The following is a 23,153-nucleotide window of genomic DNA, read 5'->3' as shown; positions in this document are numbered from 1 at the left end:
GTATATTAATTATGTTTGATTTCCCAATGTTTTTGTTTGTCAGGACACATCATCACTGTGCTCCCAGAGGGGAGGCATCATGAAGCAGGGCTGGCTTCAGAAAGCCAACATCAACAGCAGTCTGTCTGTCTCCATGAGGGTGAGTCCCCACCAGTCTGTCATTATAACGTAGCAGCAGCCAAAGTAACCATAACATGTGGGCATCAGAACACAGGTAGGCAGACAATAAAGGGCTCTTGTACATCTGTATTTAGCTTTAGCTTAAGTTTTCCAGAGCTAAAGCTTATTTACAACTTCTGTCAATAGTGTAAATTCAAACAACACCAAAAGCACATCATGAACGACAGTAAATACCGTAAAAAATGTGAAAATATAAAAGTAATGAAATAAATTAAATATAAAGACGAATGAATGAAATACTGTCATATGTGCAAAGTCTAATTTTACTGTGTAGAATATTTAGGACTGTCTCATGTCAAAATGACAATGTAAATGAGAGGAACACAAATGGAAGCAGTTCCACATGTATTTAGAAGCCACCTTCTTATACTGCTCTGTACTGTAACCTCCCTGACTTACTGTCTTTTGCTGTGAATTGCAGGTGTTCAAAAGAAGGTACTTTTACCTGTCTCAGCTCCCTGATGGCTCTTACATCCTCAACTCATACAAGGATGAGAAGAACTGCAAGGAAACCAAAGGATCCATCTATCTGGACTCCTGTATAGATGTTGTTCAGGTATACCTGTGGCAGAAAACTGCCAAATGCACAGATAAGAATACGGCAGCAGCTTTTTATTAGTTTTACTCACTGCACCATGTTTTATTTAACTGAACTCACTGTGAGTACTTCCTTCAAGTGCTCAATGTGTGCTTTTCGTTCTTGGCATGAGCTCCCACCCTCGTGAATGTGAGTATGTTTCACAGTCTCGCCTCCCTCTGGGGGCTTTTTGCAGACTTTATTGGGCAGATTTACTGCATTCCACTGACTCGGTAAAAAAAGGCTTGCTCGAGCGGATTGTGAGGGGCCTGCTGCTGTTGGCTCATGGCACAGGATGGTACCTCATTTGTGTCTGCGCTGACTGGCAAGGCTGCCAGGGAGCTTTCAGTTCAATGAGCGCACTCAGTAGATGAATCAGCAGAGAGAGGAGGCTCATTCTGTTTAATGGGTTTGATGTAGAAGCCAGTGTTTTACACATAAACCAGGTTTTCCACCTGTTAGTCTTGGCTGAATTCTGTTTTTAAATTCACATTTGAATCCCTCCTCAAACTGTCTCCAGTATACATTGAAAATCTGTTAAGTCATTATTCTGAACTGAAACCTCCCAGGTATGAAAACAAACATTTCTTGAGATCCCACACATGAGGTTTAACAAAGATAGATCATGTCTTTAATGTTTTAGCTTCAACACTGAGATACAAACTCTTCCTCAGGATTAAATCACCTGACTCTGATACATTTCCAGAGCTTTTAAAACTCACTGCTATGCGCAGTGTGAGCTCTAATAATTTATCCTTTTCTCTTTATATAGAGTTGTATTGCTCTGTGTTTGACCGCTTCCCGACAGTCTTGTGTTTTATGCCATCAGAAGCCTTGCTAGCAAACGATAAAGAAAAATCTTATCACTTTCTCAGAGTCCTAAGATGCGGCGCAATGGCTTTGAGCTGAAAATGCAAGACCGCTACAGCCACTTCCTGGCTGCAGACAGTGAAGCAGAGATGGAGGACTGGGTGGCCACACTCAAACAGGCTCTGCAGAGCAGCACAGAGGCTGGCCAGGACAAGAAGAACGGAGCAGAGTCTCTAGACTCTGCTACAGGTTAGCTCTATACCCACATCTGAAAACTATGGAGACGTACAAGCCCGGTTCATATTTCAGTTAACTTGGTATTTAAAGTCTTAGTGGTTACATTACTATTCTGTCATGGTCTATTAGATGAAATGATGATGAAACAAAACCTTTAATCCAAAAAAAAAGGTACTCAGGGTTACTGTAATCCTTCTCCCTGGTAGTCGTTTACAGTAATCCTTCTCCCTGGTAGTCCAAAAAAAATGTATTCACTTTGTGAATGTCCTGCCAGCACTCTGTAGGATTTTTCAGTGAAACCCAAGAGGCCTGCCTTGGTCAGATGCTTCCCACTTACTGAAGAGAGATCGGGAGACTGTCCAGAAAGATGTCAGATGAGTTCACTTTGTCCACTGGTTATCCCCTGGGAGTCAGCAGAATGTCACAGCGTCTTATTTTTTTCTTTAATTTTGCATTGTTTGTGTATCTATCAGAGAAGACAAAGATTCAGACAGCCACTGAGGGAGGCCTTTAGGATATGCTGAATCAGAGGAGCTTTATTGAGCCTGACTTGTGTCTTTTTTTTTTTTTTTTAATATCAAACGTTCTTGAGCATGCTGATTACTTCTGCTGATGCTTGATCTCTGTTTCGTCCCGTCAGATGATGATACTGCCAGTCAAGGTAAAGGTGAGAGCCTGCAGGAGAGTCAAGGGCGCAGCTTGCACACTGAACTCATGAAGGTATGATGCAAATGTGTGCATCTGTTAATTTCATGCATAGGCATGGTTTGTTTAACATAATTGTTGTTTATTTGTGCCGTTTCATTCTTTATACCCGTCACTACACAGTTATTGCCGATGATATTAATGAAATGGAAAAATGGGGAAAAAAGCCTGGCTGCAACAGTATTCCTTCCACATGCACTCTGCTGCTTTAATAAGTCTGTAACCCAGAGCTACACACTGACAACAAAGCCCTCTGTACTCTGTGCTGCTGTTTCCATTCGTTTGCTCCGGGCCTCCCCAACACAGCTTTTCTCTCTCGATTCGAAAGATCACTTGAGTTTGTCTGCAGGGTGTGTACAGTGAGAGCAGAAATGGATTAAGGCTCTTACCATGACCTGAGGGTTTGATTTGTTTGTCTACATTAGATGCCCTTTTTCCTCCCTTTGTCTGTTGACTGTATCTGACTCACTCAGTCCTCTTGTGTGCTTCTGTTTGTGTTGCTGGAAGTGTGAGCTGCCTTTTTTTTTGATATACTGTTTTTCTACTATTTTTTACTATTTTCCTATCACGCTAGAATTTCAGTCATATTGCCAAGATGACAAAAGCGTAAAAAAAAGAGTAAAAAATAAAGCATAGAAACAGGGTAGAAGGTGAAGTGCTTAAGTTGAAGGTGACCATATAAATTAATTTCTTAAAAAAGGAAGGAACACTAACTACATTTCTGTGCACTTTGTCTGCAGTATGCGAGGGAGACAGACCAGCTCAATAAAATCAACAGAAATGAGGGCAGACAAAAGCTATTCTCCCTGGATCCTGAAACACAGGTAAAGAAAATTCTTCTTAAAGCACTCCATTTTCCTATATATTATTTATTTGACTATTGATCCTGTCTCTTTGATCTAACCTCCTCCCTCCCACCATTTACACGGTTTCCTCATCTCCTCTCCTCCCTCCTGTCTGATATCCAGAGGCTGGACTTCTCTGGCATAGAGCCAGATGTGAAGCCATTCGAGGAGCGCTTTGGCCGACGCATCATGGTCAGCTGCCATGACCTCACATTCAATCTGCAGGGCTGCGTTAACGAGAAGGCCGACGGCATCCTCACCAATGTACGCCATTGCCCTAATTCTACACCAGTCATTTGAATTATTTTATTAATTTCTGTGCCTCAGCTGTACCTCAACTTTCTGCCAGAGAATGTGAGGTGACATGCTGGCTAGCAACATGTTAAAATACACAGATAATACAGGCTCTATGCATATTTTTATAGAAGTAAATCTAGGTTTATACCCCCCCCAAAAGTTAATTTTTTAGAAGTTATCACAAAAATATTCAAAGCAGTTGGAAACAAGCAACAGGAAGGAAGCATCCTTGGGATTTTTCTATGCATGCACTGACTTTTAACAACAGAACACTGCTTACCATCTCCCACCACACATTTCCCTCCATCTTCACCCTCTGCAGTGCTGCCCCAAATAATAAGCGTTCATAATTCATGTTGGTCTGAGTGGAAGCAACAGAAATAACCAGGTCGAAAAAGAATAATGCAACTGGATATCGTTTTAAGACCTTCCCCACCTTCTGTGTAGGTACAAATAACAATTCCACACAGTGATGTTTTAAACAGCTCCTAGTGAATAAAGACATAAGCTGATGTGAAAAATTCACAATGTGAAAATGCCTACTATGTGATGAATGAAGAGGTTTTGATAACATGAACCAGTAAAACATTAAGTTAATCCTCCTCCTCAGCCTGTATAAGAGAGGCTGGCAGGAGAAATAATCACACATATTTGTGGTTTGGAGGCTGCACACACTCCCCCTCTTTCCCTCCTTTTTTTCTTTCCATTCAGAAATGTTCACTGACCCATGCTGGTATAAATGAGCAGCCTGTCAGGAACATGTGGGTGAGGAAGCATGTTGGAGGAAACATTTGCTTTCAAACTTGGCATCAACTTAGTTGTTTTTGAGGCTGACATACTGAAAGAGTGTAAATGTTTGTGCCAATATTTGTTTTTCAATTAGTTGTCTAAATGTATTTATACAATACAGTACTGTGACTGTTTCAGATAAAACAGAACAATGCCCCAATTAAAATCCATTATAATGGTTCTGGTCAGGGAGGTTGAAGCTTAGCGCAGGCTCAGTCAAGTTTTGGACATATTTCTGCCACAAAATTTACATGGTAAAGCTCAGACTAAAATAAAAAAAAACAGTACATCAAAACACACATGCAGGTGCTATTAGTGTCTAAAAGATGATCTCTGTCAACCATGCAACATGCTGTACTTGAGTTACTTCTTTTTAGTCACCAACAGTCCAAAAACTCAGAGATTCAGTTAACTAAATGAAGATGATTATCAATCAAAAGGGTTACCTTCTAAGAATTATGTTGAGTTTAACTGACTAATTGTTTCAGATCTACTAAAATGTTGTGGTCTTAGAATGCAAAAATTGCTTCCGATAATGCAGCTAATATGAAGTACAATAGAAAAATATAATAGAGCCGTACCTACAGCTGTTTGTAAGGTAAGAGGAGCATAAAGATGGCTGTGCATTGAAGAAGCAGTAATCAGTTAAACATCTGTGGGAAAGTAAAAACAGACAATACAGACAGAAGTGCAAAGGAGGCAATAAGAATTTAGATATTTACATTGCGTGTTCATCTGTTACATAGCGGTGAGCTGCTGTTCAGTGTTAATGTGAATGGTAGGAAAGATTTTCTGAAGTGTTCTATCTTACAGCAGAACTGATGGAATGGATTGTCCAATATGGAGAGTAATTTGTTCAATTACTTCCTGCCCCTCACTGACTCAAATGTGTTCAGGTTCTGTTCAGTTATTTTTACGGCCTTATGGAGGAGTTTATTAAATCTACTGATATCTCTTACACTGATGCTGCTACCCCAGCAAACTACAGCACTTTAGATGGCACTCCAGAAATCTCCAGAAATCTCCAGCACGAGCTGAAGATCTGAGAGCTTCCTCTACTTGAACAAAGCTTCAGGGGGAAGTGCTCAGCTTATATATCAAACATGACAAGAAGTAGATTGAGGGACATTATAACTGACACTGTGGAGTGTTGACACCCTTTAACGATGTCCCTGCTGAATCTTAGGTGGAGCCATTCTTCATCAGCCTTGCTCTGTTCGACATCTCCAAGAGCTGTAAGATCTCGGCCGACTTCCACGTGGACCTGAACCCACCTTGTGTCCGGGAGATGTTGACAGACACCTCTGGCCAAATCTCTCCTTCAACTGACTCAGATGGTGGAGGAGGAGGAGTCAGGGAGGCAGCGAGAGGAGGGGTGATGGTGAACGGAGACTCAGGGAAAGGGAATGGCCTGCCTGTTCTGCAGAGGGTGTCGGAGGCTCTGCTGCGCTTCCCCACACAGGTATTAATTTGACTGTATTAGGACAACTTCCTGATTGAGGAAATGACTGAAGCTGAGTCACACATAGTGTACAGCCAGTCAGAAATAGGTGTGACACTTGAATGTGTGAATCAGTGTTTCTTGTGATTGGTTGTAAATGTTTTTGTTTTACTTAGCTAGAGCAACTTTAGAATTTATAGGCGACATCTGCAAGTTTTTTCAAAATACCACAGAGAAACATGACAACTGCCCTCTTACAACCAGCTCTTTTCATAACAACTAGTTTTAGGGGATGGAGTAAGCTACTCAACTCCACTTTCTTCCAATAAAAGCATGTTTTAGGACCCCCTGAGAAGCTGTATAGGATAAAGTGGGTATGGAAAATTAATGAATGAACTCCTGAAGTACATTATATCGTATGAAAAAGCAGACCATACCCGGCCTGAGAGCTCATAACTGATTAAAAAGTAAATAAAATAAAAAAAAACCTGACTGGCAGTATCTCAAATTTGCAGTTGCACTGTTAACAGCTGCTACTGATCCCTGTTTCAGGCACAGTCTTGGCATGAGTCAAAGCGTTGAACTGGTCTATGTTGTTAAAACACTACACTGCAGATTCATAAGAGATAAAATGATGTCATATTTCCTCCATCACACTCATACACTGTCACACTGTATCTCGTTCCACAAAGTTCCAATCCAACCAAACTTTATTTATGAAACACTTAAAAAGTTTACCCAAAGTGTTATTCAGTCAAATATGCATTTACATGCATACATAAAACACAGACACAAAAGACGTACAAATGCAAAAATTGAAACCACAGACAGAATAAGCAAAACTACAACTAGAAATTAGAGTTCAACAACTCGCACTTTGGTAAAAGTTAAGAAAAACACATGTGATTTGAAAAGAGATTGGAAAACGGGAAGAGAGGGAGCCTGCCTAACATCTAAGGCAATTTGTTCCAAAGTGTGGGAGCCGTGATTGTAAATGCCCCTCTGAGCGTCAACCTAGTTTTTGGGACAAACAAGGTTTTCTGTACAGTGGCGCTGATTTGCTTGTTAAATTTAGAGTCATAGTCCACATTCACTCCCAAATTGTAACAGTACTTTTTATATAGTGCTTTAGGGAACCAAGGTTAAAAGGTGTTCTGCTCTTCAGTTCTTTCCATTTTGTTTTTTTAATATTGGCTTCTGGTGCTGCATACTGATTCTGCAGTTAGTAACAAATGGGAAATTGGAATTTACAACTCCAGACCAGAATACAAAAAAAACAAAGTCCGAAAAGATGTCAGATTTCCTACGTGGGATACAAAACATTACACAAAGTTCTGGCAGAGTGATTCTTTTTTTAAATTAAGTGATCTGTTGAATAGGACAAGATGTTGTTATCCTGATAGATACCTAAGGCACCGACGAGACACTGTGGCCATCAAGTGAGTGATGGCATCCTTTGGGTTCTCAAGTAGGCGCCCTCCTTCTTGGGTGTTTCGCTGATAGGCCCACGACACCTCCAGAGGGTTCAAGCAGTGAATCCCAGCATCCCAGGTTTACTCCCATCAATCATCACTCACTTGGAGCCCCAGGCCAGGTCCTTCCTCCTGGTCCACAGCCACTGGCTGGTCCTGGATTGCCTGCCTGTGGGCCCTCCCTCGCCTAGAGTAGCCTAGATGTTGAGGTGGCTACGAATCCCCTGCAGCCTACTTCCACCGCCGGGCGCACCTTCACGTTCCATCCTTGTTGTTTGTCGTCTGCTGCAAGATCGGTGTATCTCAGCTTCTTCCGCTCAAAGGCTTCCTCTACGGCATCCTCCCAGGGTACCGTGAGCTCGATGATGTACACCAGTTTGAGTGAGGAGGACCACAGAACAAGGTCTGGACGCAGGTTGGTGGATGCGATTTCCGGTGGAAAGCACAGCGTTTTGTCCAGGTCTGTCAGCATTTTCCAGTCCTGTGCTCTTCCCAGCTGCCCAATGTCAGCCCTACTGGTGATGGTGAAGCTGGCTTGACCCTCTCGGACAAAAAGTGTTGGCTGCCGGTGGGATGGAGGAGGGGGGAGCGCATTTGCACTCATCCGCTGGCATTCCAGCACTGTTGCAAGACCTCTGAGCACCTGGTTGTGTCGCCAGGTGTAGCGACCTTGCTCCCAGTGAGCTACAGAATTGATTTTAAGGCATTGCTCATTGTTTTTAAATCTTTAAATGGCATGGGTCCCAGCTATCTACTCGATATGTTTCAGAGATATACACCAACCAGGACTCTGAGATCAGTAGAGAAGAATTTGCTGGTAATTCCAAAAGTAAACACGAAGTGTGGAGAGGCAGCTCTTAGTCACTATGCTGCTAAGCGCTGGAACCAGCTCCCAGAATTTGTCAAAAATGCACCCACCATTAACATTTTTAAATCAAGACTAAAGACAGAGCTGTTCTCCGAGGCCTTCACATAACAGCATTTTAATCCCTTTTCTTTAATAGCAAATTATCTGTTTTAATGTCTTATCTTAAAGCGGAACTCCGGGGCATTTGAAGCGTGTTTCCATTGCTAGAGGTTGTCAAATACTGCCAGTAGGACACAGAGAGATGCGTATCTGCGCTCCCTGTGTGAAGATCGCTCTGTCCGCACACCCTGTCATGCGAGGCTAATACGTGGTGGCTAAGGGGCAAGCGCTAACCCTTCCACGTAAAACAACAACTTGCACACTGCAGAAACGTCACACCACTTTATAAACCATCCGACAATAAAGTCACAAGCCTTACCATCAAAACCATATGCATGGTTCTCACATTACTGGCATGGGGACGTTACAAAACAACTTTATAAACAGCATGTAACTCACCGGCTGGTTGTAGGCTCGCGCATGTGAAAGCCCAAAAGAGTCGAAGGAGGATAATCCCATATACAAAACAATTATATTCTCTAGAAAAACTGCGTTCAAGTATTTAAAACATTACAACAATACATGCCCAGTAATATTGTTGTAATGTTTTAAATACTTGAACGTAGTTTTTCTAGAGAATATAATTGTTTTGTTTATGGGATTATTCTCCATCGACTCTTTTGGGCTTTCACATGCGCGAGCCTACAACCAGCCGGTGAGTTACATGCTGTTTATAAAGTTGTTTTGTAACGTCCCCATGCCAGTAATGTGAGAACCATGCATATGGTTTTGATGGTAAGGCTTGTGACTTTATTGTCGGATGGGTTATAAAGTAGTGTGACGTTTCTGCAGTGTGCAAGTTGTTGTTTTACGTGGAAGGGTTAGCGCTTGCCCCTTAGCCACCACGTATTAGCCTCGCATGACATGCTGTGCGGACAGAGCGATCTTCACACAGGGAGCACAGATCTGGACCTCTCTGTGTCCTACTAGCAGTATTTGACAACCTCTAGCAATGGAAACACGCTTCAAATGCCCCGGAGTTCCCCTTTAAGGTTTTTAATCTTCTGTGATTCATGTTGATATGTTTTAATCTTTCTTATTCTAATTATTTAATGTTTTTACCTTGGTGTTTTAATTTTTTTAATTCTCTTTTGTTATGTTTATTCTTATTATTCTTTTTCCTTTTTTAATGTGAAGCACATTGAATTGCACTTGTGTCTGAAATGCGCTATATAAATAAACTTGACTTGACTTGACTTGGGTAAGGCTGGTCTTGCATCCCACTAAGATGTGCTTTAGTGTGGCTGGGCTTGGGCACAAGGAGCATGTGGGGTCGTCGCCATACCATTGGCTTAGATTTGCAGGTGAAGGTAAGACATCATAAGCAGCTCTGATGGTAAAGCTTGACCTGAATGCCTCCATCTCCCATAGATCTGTGAACTATAACTGCAGATGAACATTAGTTGTTATTAACAAAGCAAAAAGCAAGAGGAAAAGAATCTCAACTTCCCACTTCTGAGGTACACCCATTAGTTGTGGGTTGGCCCCGTCTAGCTTCTGAAACGTCCTCACACAGTACCGTGAGGAGACAAACTGCTGAACTGTCACCTGTTCGTGTAACACTGCTCATCTGTTCTGGGTTGACTGCAGCTGGCCCGGTTATTCAGCTTTCCTCTTACATGCTGACTGTGTCATGAATGAGTGATGGAGTTCTGAACTCGAATACATGAAGAATGTGTTTTTCACTGCCCCTACTCCCCTTGTCCATTTTAAAACCATTTTATTATTTCCAGATGATGCGTACATATCACGCAAGGATCATTATGAGATGTTTAGCTCATTCAGCTAATGTTTGCAAGTGATAGTAGTGTTGCTTTGGTTTGCCTTTTTTTTTATTTTTATGTGAGCTACATTTTTGGTGTTGTAAGCTTTAAGTCTGCCCACTTCTGTCTACTGTATTTTAACTCTGGAGTATATGTAGCAGGGAAAAAAAGTCCATGTGTGAGTGTTACTTTTAGCTCAGGCCTTGTGTAAACTTCTGCAGGTGTTGTGAGATCAGCACATACTCCATCTGCTCCTCACCCTGGCTGTTTGGCCCTTTCTTGTGATGAGTTACTCAGCAGGACCTGTGTCTGGTGTAAATTATCAGCTGTTATATTTCCATGACAAGAAACCTCAAGGCAGCAGGTTGAAAAGCAGAAGTTAAGAGGAGGTTCTTTTTGACTGCTGCAGCCAAACTTTCATGTGTACACTTCATGGACCAAATGTTAGCCGACCAACATCTGTGAAAGCTCCACACCAGCAGGACACACATGTCCACACTCGCATGCATCAAATGAATGCTAACATAGCAGGTTCCATCTCTATGATTAGAGTTCTGTTTTAGCTTGGCAGACCACAGTTTAATTTAGGTGCGCTGGGTGTGGTCCAACAGCACAGCCTCCACCTCCTCCATCTCTCCACTGCGTCAGCAGTAGCTCCAAGGACGCATCTGCGCCAGCTCATTACATCATTCATAAATCTAATACATGTGTCCTGGAGTTTCAGCATTTTCAGTCCTATGATGCTTGCAGAAACGAGTGGTGACACAGAATATTCCAGGAAGTATAATGTTGGAATGTTGCAACCACACTGTAGAAAACGTTTGATAATAGATTGTAAGCAACAAATTGTGAGGTGGATGATGGAAACTAAAATCAGTTGTGTGGTTGTGTCAGTGCTGTGAAAATGAGTTAATGAAGGCAGATAGTGGAGGATGGATAGGCTGATGACTTGACATTTAACCCAGCTGTTAGAGCATGTTACGTCTCTTCTAGAGAGAATTACAGTATTAATCTGCTGTGTGTGATATCTGCTGATATTTTAAGATGTTGTTATAGACCTCAGCTGCTCCTTTATTTAAACTGCTGTTTTTAAGCTGTTTTATTTCCGATTAACTTTAATACATTCCTCCTGCTGCTTCTGTTTACGGTTCAGCTTCTGTTCTCAGAAACCTCTATGGAGGTTTTATCAGTATATTTATTAGTGTGATTAAACATAGACAGTGTGAATGAAATTTAGTTGTTGTTTTGTTTTTTGTTGTTTATTTGAAATGACACTTGAAGCTTAAAGACAGCCCCATCACACCAGACCAAAAATAGATTTAGCCCCATGTGGTTTTCCTGTATAGCCTCCGCTACTTCATCTGCACTTGCTTCTCAGTAAAGTGGGGGATGAATTAAAGACTGAAATGTGTTTCAGGTTTGAATTACCGATGACATCTTGTTTGGAGAAAGTTGTTTATTTTTAAAATAAACTATTTTAAAGTTCATCAAGTGAACATCAAGTTAGCAGCTCCTATTTTTTATATTCCCAGTTGAAAAACTCCTGAAGGAGGCTTGTAAAAGAAACATTCACAGTGTGTTTAATCATGTTACAGTTAGATACTAAGTGGCTAAATCCCAAAACTGATAATCTTTCTCATTTGTTTTCTCTCTTTTTCTTACAGGGTATCTTTTCAGTGACCAACCCACATGCAGATATCTTCCTGGTGGCCCATGTGGAGAAAGTGTTGCAGAATGGCATCACACATTGCGCTGAGCCGTACATCAAGACTTCTGATGTCAGCAAGGTCTGCCCCTTTTATTTACCACATTTGAACTCACACACATGAGAGTGGTTTTGATTTCGTGTTTACTATGTGTCTTTTCCCACGTCTCCACAGACGGCTCAGAAGGTGCTAAAAGCTGCCAAACAGACATGCCAACGCTTGGGCCAGTACAGGATGCCATTTGCTTGGGCAGCTAAGTAAGAGAGCAATAATTCATGACTCAAAATATCAGCTGTTAATGAATCTGTTTGGACTCAGGGTTGGAAGATCTCATGCATACACATGCAATGATATCAATAATTTAAGGGTATTAAGTGGATTTTAGAACATAGAAGTTTCTCGTTCAGTTTCAAACATCCTCTAAATACTTCTGGAAAGGATGGAAAATAGGGATTCACTTGATATAATTTTGTTTAGATCAATGTAAATCATTTTTAGGTAAAAGCTTGTTGCAAATATTGAATCTAAGGGCTCTTATACACCAAACTGATGTCAAGACACAGCTGCAATGGGGCAACCCTTATTGTGTTTCCTCATGTCACCAGCTGTTGGGGAAAAGAACTTACACTTAAACACATCATCGTTAGTGAACAGCAGTGAACACTGACAGACCAGTCGCTGATTCAACATGTTTAATCAGTCCAAAAAAGTGGCTACAAGATCTGACAGTCTTGTCAAGTGGGCTTATTGCCTCAAAATGATCCAATTTAGCATTATATTTTTGATAAAATGCCACGTCGGGTCTGATGAGTCGGTGTAGTGTCTGAGACGAACTCTGCTGTCCTGTGTGATCTGATCCAGGCAGGTGTTCAAAGACGCTCAGGGCAGCCTGGACATGGATGGGAAGTTTTCTCCTCTTTATCGTCAGGACAGCAGCAAAATCTCCACAGACGACCTCATCAAGCTGCTGGCCGACATCAGGAAGTGAGTAATAAGAACATCTGCTGTAGTTAATCTCAGTCACGTGGGGGTTAGCAGTAATTCCTTGGAAGTTCATTGTTGAAATGGAAGGAGTGCTGCACCTTTTTTTGCGATTGTTTCGTCATATTTGTAATCTCTTCTTCCTCCTCAGACCTGAGAAGAGCAAACTTCAGACCATCCCTGGACAGCTTAATGTCACAATTGAATGTGTCCCGCCTGATTTCTCAAGTATGTTGTCATTTCAACTCCTTTTAGGCCAATTTGTCTATCAGTCAGTTGAGTGGTCGTCATACAGTAAAATGAAAATATACAAATAACTGTCCAAGTGATCCGCTTCATGTAGCTTCTCAATACGTTCTTGAATTTTATGGCAAAAAAATCCAGTAATTGAATTGAACAATTATCCAAACTCTAGCTATTAAAGCAAAAGTTAAATGTTTCTCTAATGGTTGACTATAACATGCACCTCTGACTCCTGCAAAACACTTTGTTAACTTACAGTACTGTACATCTACAGCTTCACTTTTTTCTTCCATTTCTGCTGCTCTTTTGAAGAATAAAGAGGAAACCTGAATTTCTCTGATCAAGATTATGATCAAATAATAGCAACGCATGCAGAGATAAAACCTGTGGTGCACTCACAGAACATGTATCATATCATGTAAGACCATTTCTGGGTTACAACAGATGGGAGAATAATAAGGAGGTCACATTTTCGGTTATCGAGTGAGTTCACACAGAGCAGTAAGACGATGATGTCACAGAGTTTAAAATCAGCCTCCATCAGTCACAGCAATTGGGAAGCCTTGCCAGGAAGTAGTTCAAATAACAACAAATTGGATCTAACTGTAATTTTTTTTTGTGACTCAAAAAAGTCACAAAGTTGTGTTCTTTGTATTTTCATACTTTCAGTTGTTTATGCAATGAATAGTGATATGTGAGTTTGCACAGAGAGCTGTAAGGGGTAGATGGAGAGTTGGTTCTTTCCGGTGGCACAAGATGCAGGAAAGCAGCAGCTGAGGTGTGGTTCTCTAACCTGATATGTGTTTTGTGCTTCAGATACAGTGACGTCCTCTTACATTCCTGTCAAACCCTTCGAGGACGGCTGTGAGCGGGTGTCGGTGGAAATCGAGGAGTTCCTCCCAGAGGAAGCCAAGTACAACTACCCCTTCACTACCTACAAGAACCAACTCTACATCTACCCCTTCCAGCTCAAATATGACAACCAGAAGACCTTCACTAAGGTGTGAGGCTGGGTAGAACCATGTGATTGATAATAATGGCTATAGACTGTAACAGTCTGTAACAGTCTTTCAGTGCTGATTGGTTAATGTTTTATTACTGCCTGAAGCACACGTGACAGACTTGACAGGTTCAGAGGTTCTCACTGATGATTTGTATGACTGATGTAATGTTTCCTCAACATTAGGCTAGAAACATTGCAGTCTGCATGCAGTTCAGAGATTCAGATGAGGAGGGAGCAGCCCCTTTAAAGGTGAGTTGAATGTACTGTATATACAGATTATGTATAACATGTTAGCTGTTGTATGTTTTTCAATCCATGCAGTTCATGGCAGGACTGCGGCTCCTTTACTGTGTCCTTTACTTATAATAGTGCATGAAAATAGTCAGTGAGTAGAATAGAGACACAGGGGCAATGGAGATGCTGGTGCGTTACACAGCACACTTCTGATGATAAGTGAAAGCACACAGCAGGCTCTTCTCAGTTCAGCGTTCCTGAGAAAAGGCAAACACAGGCTACATAAAAGGAGTCTCCGCCTCACAGCATTACATATAGGTTTCTGTGCAACGTCATCACAGGGGTGAGAGGAGAAAGCAGTTCATCCCTGTTTGTTTGGCAGAGCCAAGCTCTTAAGCAGAAATGAAAAGGCTCAGTATGGTTCAGTATTGTAAGGGGAACACAGCCCTTTGTCAAGTGCAGAAGAAGATAGCAATCCAGAGTATCACTTACTGTACCAGACCAAGCAAGCTGTTGTTAGTATCTTGGTCAGTATGTTTACAGTAGGTTTCATTTCTGTTAAATGCAGCAGCTTGTAAAGTATAACTTGTCGTGAACATTCTTACTCATTGAGCCCATTGAGGCAAACATTTCCACCGAGCTGTTTATATTGTCAAACAAGGAGAGCAGAAAAGCACAATCAATGTAAAAAAAACAGGTTATTTCTAATTGAAATAGTGTCTAAATCAAAACTCTAAACTCTATACAGTAGAATCTGAATGATATCACTAGGGCTGTGAAGTTGAAACATTAACAATAAAACATTTCTCTTGAAATTGCAATCTTTTTCCAGATATGAGGAGAATTAAGCAGAACATTCATGTTCTTAAACTAAAATATATAGAAACAAAGAAACATCTCTGAACAGAGATGACATAAAGCTATCGATTTTTACTAGTGAAGAAGATTTTGAATATTTGCTGAAAGTCTGTGTAAATAAAATGTGACCATTTACGGTATGTATTAATTCATAACTAGTTGTACAGCAGCGGCAGGACCTCAGAGGGGACTTACGTTATGTTCTCACACATATTAGAAATTTTTCTGGAAATATCACAACTTCGTCTTGTAATAATATGAAATGTTGATGCTTTATCTTCGACACTGACAAAAATCAGAAAAACTAACAAAGAGAATGAAACACCTTTAGAATTACAAGTGTTAAAGCATCTTGGTAGCCTGACTGCAGCGATACCATTCAGAGAAAATACTTAAGGAAGTTACATGGTTAGTTGACTTTTTCAGGTGTACCTTACATCAAAAGAAGGCTGATGCACTAAACGTGCACTTTCTTCTCAACAGAGGCTGGATACTTCTCTAAATATCACAGAGACAGTAATATTACAATGAGAAGTGGTGGAATGTCCTCGGAAAAACTTCATCAATGACAGAGGCCTTAAACAGAACAAACTTTTCTTTTTATTGCTCCTTACAAAGTGGAGGATAGAGTGCAGCTGACTTCCCAGAGAATTTAGAATCTTACAGAAACTGGTTATTATAGCTGGCCACAGAGGATAATGAATGGTCACACTTTTTCTCTTTTTCTGTCTGGCCACACATGTCAGATATTTGTGGTTGGAAATAGTCGTCAAAGCACCACAAATTTATTTATTTATTTTTTTCACTTTTCCAGAGCAAGCGAGCAACTCAGAAATACTTTGACTTTTACCGCCGAAACATTCATTCTTGATATTCTTGAATCAGACAGTTCAGACAGATCAACAAGCGGTCATGCGTACAATGTCTCAGCAGTGGCGCTCACACAGACATAATTCAGACGCTGTCTGGAATGGTGCTTAAAGTACACCGAGGCAAAAAGTTGTTTACAAACGGTGTGCAGGAGCCAGCAGTACACCTCAGAGGAGATTTTATCGGAGGTAGCGGAAGCTTAGGAAGGTCGTGGGTTTTAAATAAGACATAAATCTGACTGAGAGGAAATTCATTTGAGGCTTTTGGGAACAGGAATCTAAAAGAGGTTGATGGAATATTCCAGGAGCTGGGAATTAAAGATACAATCTTTCCTGCTGCCTCCAAACTGTTAGATTTGTCATAACTGTCTTTAAATTTTTTACTTCAACCCAAATGAGCTTTTATTTGTTTATAGCTCTGCTGGAATTGTGCTTTTAAAAGCAGAGAGATAACTAGTTGTATCACTTGACATCAATAAGAAAGGCTTGGCTTTGAGTTATTTGCAGTACAATTTATGCACTGACAGGAAGGCCTCTGTGAGCAATAAGATCAGAGGCAGCCCCTGCCAACCGCATCTCAGCCCTCATCCTGAATCAGGTAATCAGGACTCCCATCAGCCTGCTGCTGCAGTGAGGGCCTCCTAATGTTTGTCTTTCTTTTTTTTGTAATGTAGTGGTATGCAAACAATGCTCTGCTTGTAGGGCTGCACCTTGTGAGCAGGAACAACAGAACTTGGATGAAATCTGTGTACCTCCCCTCCTTCCTTTATCCTCCACCTCAAGCTTGTTGGACTCTGAACTCCCATCGAGCCCACCTCATCTTCCAGGCTCCACTCTGATCCAGTTTCTGATCCACCCTCCTATCAGTGTCATTTTCATTCAGTTGGCTCCACAGTCTCGTCCTTTCTCTGGCCAGAACTGCTTGTTATTGCTCATTAGGGATGACTGCATTTGTTAGCATCCTCATTACAGTATCGAACCATCAGAACAGGTCTGAATACTTCTTTGTCACTTCTCATTAGTCACAGTCTGTGACTAATGATCCTGCTGAAAAGATTTATTTTTTCCCACAGAACTTTCTCTTATATTTGCCCCTGTGCAGATGCAAAATAGATCAGTGAATTTTCAGATATTATGAGGGCACATTTGTAAAATATCTCAGTTGCATCTGTTGATGCCTGAAATCTGCAATTTGGAGAAAAAAACAAATGGTATTTATTTTAGAGTTAAAATACTGCTCAGATCTCACTCATAAAAAGTCCAACAGAGAAGCTAGGACTCAGCTGCTTTGTTAAGGTAGGTATGTAAGGATTGGGTACCTTTGTCATAACTTTGTTATGATGAAGCATCTGTTTAGTAAGATGCTGTAATTCTTGTTGTTTCAGGTTCTGCTCTTTACCTGACTTGGTTAGTGCTTAAAAGAAGCATAAGTTGCATACAGGCATGCAAACACTCATCTTTTCTCATTTTTCTCAGCATCAAACAACCAGAGTTTTATGACTGATGATGTGCTTGCTCACCTTTCAGTGCATCTACGGCAAGCCGGGAGACTCACTCTTCACCAGCAGCGCCTATGCGGCTGTCCTGCACCACAACCAGGGTCCAGAGTTTTATGATGAGGTCAGATGACATCCTCTTTACCTTTAATTCCATAACCTATGCTGTAGAGTCCAAGAGTTTTACAGGAATGTGACGGTTGGAACTGTCACATCACTTTCACATAAACAGAGAGAGCATGAAGTTACAGATAAGGAAAAAAGGTGGTTAAGTACCTCATTGTTATTCTCAAACACTTTGGATCTTTTCTAAACTGGCAGTCTTTGTGGTCATTTCTAGAATACCTCAGCAGCACTGAGATAATCCTATGAATCTGCCTGACAATAGGGATGTGATCTCACACTCGACTGGTCAAACTGTCACAGATTCCACTGCGCACACATACATGAAGCCAGGAGCTTAGCCAAAGAAGAACGGTAAGGATGCTGTTCGAGAGGTAGAACAGAGGGGGTCCATATGGCCCTGCTATCAAACGGATTAGGATCTTAAGCAACCTCAAAGACGCCCTCATGCAGGCATGAACACAGACGGTATCACTGGATTTTACCTCCACCTGCCTCAGCTTCACATTATGATACATTTCTTCTTTAAAAAGAGACTACAGTCTTTGTCTTTTTCAATAATCACTCTTGTAAAGCATCTTAAACTTCACTTAGAGTGGGCTAGTAAGATAGACTGATTGTTAGTATTTTACCAAGACTTCTGACATTGTTTAAAGCTTACTATACAGATGGCCTTGTTAGGTTGTCTTCTGTGCTCGCCTGTAAAAATCAGCAAAGTCTCAGTGATAAATTTCTTTGCTGTTGCTGCCCTCTAGGGCTGGATAAGTGTGATGCTGTTCAATCACATCTATCCACAGGTCTAAATGTCCAGCAAAATGATAGCCTTTTTTCTAGTTTTTTCCTAGCCTGATGTCAGTATAGAATTTAAATGAGGTTTTGAGTGACCTGTTCCACTGTGTGCAGGTTAAAATTGAGCTGCCGGTCCACATGCATGAGAAACACCACATCCTCTTCACCTTTTACCATATTAGCTGTGACTCAAGCACCAAGGCCAGCAGCAAGAAGAGAGATGGAGTGGAGTCGCTGGGTGAGTCCGACCGTGATTGCTTCTACATGTGTTTTTTTTAAAATCTATTTTTATTTATTTTTTAATTATTACAGCAAATCAGGATCAATTTTCATCAAAATATAGCTTTCAATGCTTTATTGATTTTAGAGCTGTGATATTTTCCTTATCAGTGTTGCTTTTATTTTTGCTATTTTTATCCCTTTCAGTGGGCTACTCCTGGATGCCTTTGCATAAAGATGGGAGGATGCAGTCATCAGAGGTCCAGTTACCTGTAGCTGCTACACTGCCTGCTGGATATCTTTGTCAGGACTGCAAAAAGGTAGACCCATGTTGCCTTTGACCAAAACTCCAAAAGTTATTTTTACCTGTCATGTCCAGAATGTCCCAAAGAATCTTGAAATCTTAGCTTTTTGTGTCAAATTACATCAGTATTAACAAAATAGACACGTGTTTGTCAGTTTTTAATATTAAAACTGCCAGAATGTAACCAGATGTCCACATATGAAATAGTGCTAATACAATGCGAACTGTGTTGGTTTTTTTATGTATTATTTATACAGTCCCAACCAGATATTAAGTGGGTAGAAAATGGCAAGATGCTGTTCAAAGTGAGGAGTCGTGTAGCATCAACCATATATCCTCAGGTACACTTCCATTACTCTGTCCTTTGCACTCTCACATACATGACAACATCTGCAGTAGATCAGAGAGTGTTGCCATGACACTGATGTTCCAGATGTTTCTTTCAACAGGATTTCCATCTCCACACATTCTTCCAGCACTGCCAGCAGATGAGGACAACATCAGAGGGCAACCCAGTTGAACTCATTAAATACCTGAAGGTGAGGTGCTGTAAGTCATTAGCAAGAAGCGGTCAGTTTGCAGATATCAATTCCTTACAGACTCTGTTACCCAATCAGCAGCTCCACTTTATCACACTTATTTATCATTTATCATGACATAAACGGACCACTCATCTACCCTTCAGCATGCAGTTTTAGTAGACCTTTTAGGTATTTCACAGGAATTCATCTTTTATGCAACCATTGTAATTGTGACAAAGTTTCAAAGTTCTTTTCATTGTAAAAACAACATAAAACTGTTAAAAGACTACAATTACGCAAATAAAGGTCAAGACAGAATTAAAGCAATAAAAATGCAATGAGGACTCGATCTGAGGATCTGAGGCTGTGCTCCAGTTCATAGCGAAGCAGTAATTTATCACTGTAGCTTTGGCTGAGCACATGGCATATTAGGGTTTTGACCTGTTCTACAGTTAGAACATATCACGATGACAACCCCAAACTAAAGAAAGTTGGGATGATATAATAAATGCATTAAACAAAGCAGTAATTCTTACGTTTTATTTCAAATTTTATTTCTACGCAGACTGCATAAACCCAAGATGTTTCATGTTTTTTCTGCTCGTCTATATTTCATTTGTTAGGATGTAGAAATGTCTGCTATTCAGGCCTTCAACACATTCCAGAAAATTTCAGAAATGGTCAGTTGAGGGCTAGTAATCAGATTTTAAACAAAAATAAAAGAGAAAAGAAAGTAAAATAACTTTATGCCAACAGGTGATTGTTGTCCATTACATTTATAAAGCATAAAAAGTTACTTAAAAAAAAAAAAATCAATTACGTTCCATCCTTTTTAGACGCCAAAGTGGCCTTTCTTCATCCCAGGCCTGCTCACAAAATGCCATATTTGCTGTTGCTGCAAGATACTGCAGATCGATGAGTGCCTATTTGGACGGTTTAGGTTACCTAGAGCTGTTCTCATGGAAATTTGCAATTGTTTGGAGCCAGCACTGCAGAGCCATACACAACGGTCCAACTCTGTTCCATCACCTGTGCAGGTTCTCTTTTTGGCCACTGAAACATTTCAGCAGGTGCTGGGAAACAGGGTGGGCATGTCACAGCCGTCCATCAGCTGCGCTCTCCCGCGAGTTGTGAATGCAATAAGTTAACAGGCCACACAATACATAAAGTTTCCAAATATAGCTGAAGAACAAGTCACAGTCAAGAGAAGATTTAATTCTATTGCTGGTCTTCCTAAAACCATCAGTGCAATAGACTGCAAATGGTGTGCTCTAAAACAAAGACAAAAAGGAGCACCCAGAATGTTATCCTCAACAAGTCACAAAGCCAGGCTCTGTGATGCTATGGGGTTGTGTCAGTGCTATTGATAAAGTTAATTTAAACTTCTGTGATGGCAGCATAAATGCAGAAAAGACTTTGGAGCAAACTGTGCTCCCTTTTGGACCGCATCTTTTGCAGGTACATCCATGCATCACAATGCAAAACCACCTTCTGCACATATTACAAAGGCATGGCTGAGGAACAAGAGGTTAAAGGTATCGGACATGCCTGCGCACCGTCCCAACAGAGATTATATGGAGAATTTCACAAAGCACTGTGTACTGCTGCACACCTTAGTATGTGTCCCAACTTTGTTTGGAATGTGCTGAAATGGAATGTGCTTGGGTTCATACCATCTGCAAAGAAATAAAACTCGAAATGTCTATGCGTTTTCTTTCTTTTTTTAAAATTTTTTCCGTGTAATTCTAACATTTCTTTTTGGGTTGTCGTGTACATCCATTTAAAGTTTCCCCAACTATATATTAAAGTTTTAAAAAATATTTCTTTTATTGTTTTAGTAGATTATTAAATGATGAAGGTTTTTTTTTTTTTTTTTGCAAGGTGAATTTTCTTGGAGCACATTAACTTTTTACAAATGAGGACATAACAAGCTTTGTTCTAAAACCTCAAAAACTTTTTCCACCCCTCAGCCACAACATTAAAACCACCTCTTGCCTCTGACTCCTATCTATTATTCCCTGTCACCTTTTCTCCTACAGTGCCTGCATGCTGTGGAGACTCATGTCGTCATCACTTTCTTACCAACGGTGCTGATGCAGCTGTTTGAGGTGCTCACAGCAGCCACCAAAGAAGCCCATGAAATTGCTGTCAACTCTCTGCGGTCAGTTGTTCTCTTGTTTATGAAGCAGCTTCAGTTATTAGTGTTAAACTACTGATCAGTAGAGTTTACGGCATTAAATTTCCGTGCATCTGTACTTTCAGAGTGATCATACATATAGTCTCCAGATGTCAAGAGGAAGGACTGGAAGCCTACCTGCGCTCTTTTGTTAAGGTAACTTACAAATGAATGCCCAAATTGTTCCACCTTTGAGCAAAAAACAAATAGATTTGTTTTAGTTTCCATTCAAAGCATGGCATGGACATCAATTTGTGTTGTTTCTTCTCTTAGTACGTCTTTGTGACTAATACTCCTGTGTCAAGAAACTCTGCAACCACTCACGAGGTGCTGGCCATCGCAGTGACTGCCGTCCTCAAGCAAACTGCTGATTTCAACACCAGCAATAAGCTGCTCAAGGTATGTGCAGTGCTCTTTTTGTCCCTCTGTAAGCCCATACATCAGTTGTAATACCAACACTTAACAGCAAGTGGCAGTCTGAACCATGATGACTAATACGGCAGTTGTAAGGTGAGAAATATTTAAACGTGGTTGCTTGCTTCTGTAAGAATGTTTTGACCTTTTTGCCTATCATAATCATTTTTCCTGCTAGTTACTTCTCTTTACAATTTCCTTGGAAAGCATACACAGTATGAAAATTCCAGAAAAGTCAAACTCCGTTGATATCTTGATATCCCTTTCCACAGTACTCATGGTTCTTCTTTGAAATCATGGCAAAATCCATGGCCCAGTATCTGCAAGAGGACAACCGCATCAAGGTTGGTATTTACTGGGTTCTTTGGCACAATTAAGATGCAGCAACTTTTTATTATTAACACATCCTCCTTCCCTAAGGGTCAGATGTCCTTATCTGGTATGGATGTCACAAGTTTTCACTGTGCTGTATGAAGTTGCAAATCATGTCAGCACATTTAAACAAACCTCACACAAACTTAAAGAAAAAGAACACAAGACTTACGGTGGGTCATTAATCTGTATATACGCTGCATTGTGATGCCATGGGTCTGGATTTTGTCCGGGTCTTAACCCACATTGCGCAGTAAGCACAGATATGGCTGCTATTTAGAGGAGGGTTATCTCTTATCTTTTTAAGGAAAATAATCTGTCTTCATAATGTTTCTATTGTTTGAAGTTTCCGCTTTTTAATGTTAAAAGTTATGTATCATCTCATGTTAGACCTGCCCGTCTCTCTTTAGATGCCGCGGGCCCAGCGTTTCCCTGACAGCTTTCACCAGGCACTCCAGTCTCTGGTGTTGTCCATTATGCCACACATCACCATCCGCCACATGGAAATCCCTGAGGAGGCTCGATGCATCAACTTCAGCCTGGCAAATTTCATCAAGGTCTGAGCCCCACATGCAAACCATGAAACTGATTTTATTTTATGAGAGGCTCTTAGCGTTTTCTTTTAATTTTCTTTATGAACCCCAGCTAGTAATTCTCTCTACTTTTCCAACTTGTTTGTAACTTTCAGTCTGCTTTGAGACCCAATGGGTCTGTTTTGATTGTTAAATCCAGGCTCAGAAATGTGTATGATTTGTCAAGGAC

The 23,153-nt window shown here is 40.8% G+C and overlaps 1 protein-coding gene across 2 annotated transcripts in view; it reads left to right on the top strand.

The window, feature by feature from the left end:
- The window catches only part of dock11 (dedicator of cytokinesis 11), a 67,080-nt gene that overhangs the window by 19,184 nt on the left and 24,743 nt on the right, over positions 1-23,153 (top strand). For both annotated transcript variants that reach the window (XM_075451589.1, XM_075451588.1), the window contains exons 6-28: positions 44-139; positions 602-736; positions 1,633-1,816; positions 2,445-2,524; positions 3,250-3,333; positions 3,478-3,618; positions 5,627-5,902; positions 11,748-11,870; positions 11,964-12,046; positions 12,651-12,773; positions 12,922-12,998; positions 13,830-14,014; positions 14,200-14,265; positions 17,505-17,597; positions 18,500-18,623; positions 18,812-18,924; positions 19,166-19,249; positions 19,358-19,447; positions 21,469-21,590; positions 21,692-21,761; positions 21,879-22,004; positions 22,292-22,363; positions 22,802-22,948. In XM_075451589.1, the coding sequence (XP_075307704.1) occupies positions 44-139; positions 602-736; positions 1,633-1,816; positions 2,445-2,524; positions 3,250-3,333; positions 3,478-3,618; positions 5,627-5,902; positions 11,748-11,870; positions 11,964-12,046; positions 12,651-12,773; positions 12,922-12,998; positions 13,830-14,014; positions 14,200-14,265; positions 17,505-17,597; positions 18,500-18,623; positions 18,812-18,924; positions 19,166-19,249; positions 19,358-19,447; positions 21,469-21,590; positions 21,692-21,761; positions 21,879-22,004; positions 22,292-22,363; positions 22,802-22,948 (2,694 nt within the window). The remainder of the gene's footprint in view (positions 1-43; positions 140-601; positions 737-1,632; positions 1,817-2,444; positions 2,525-3,249; positions 3,334-3,477; positions 3,619-5,626; positions 5,903-11,747; positions 11,871-11,963; positions 12,047-12,650; positions 12,774-12,921; positions 12,999-13,829; positions 14,015-14,199; positions 14,266-17,504; positions 17,598-18,499; positions 18,624-18,811; positions 18,925-19,165; positions 19,250-19,357; positions 19,448-21,468; positions 21,591-21,691; positions 21,762-21,878; positions 22,005-22,291; positions 22,364-22,801; positions 22,949-23,153) is intronic.

This window comes from Odontesthes bonariensis, chromosome 19 (genome assembly GCF_027942865.1).
Source record: "Odontesthes bonariensis isolate fOdoBon6 chromosome 19, fOdoBon6.hap1, whole genome shotgun sequence".
NCBI lineage: Eukaryota > Metazoa > Chordata > Actinopteri > Atheriniformes > Atherinopsidae > Odontesthes > Odontesthes bonariensis.
This window is presented reverse-complemented; position numbering and strand designations above follow the sequence as displayed.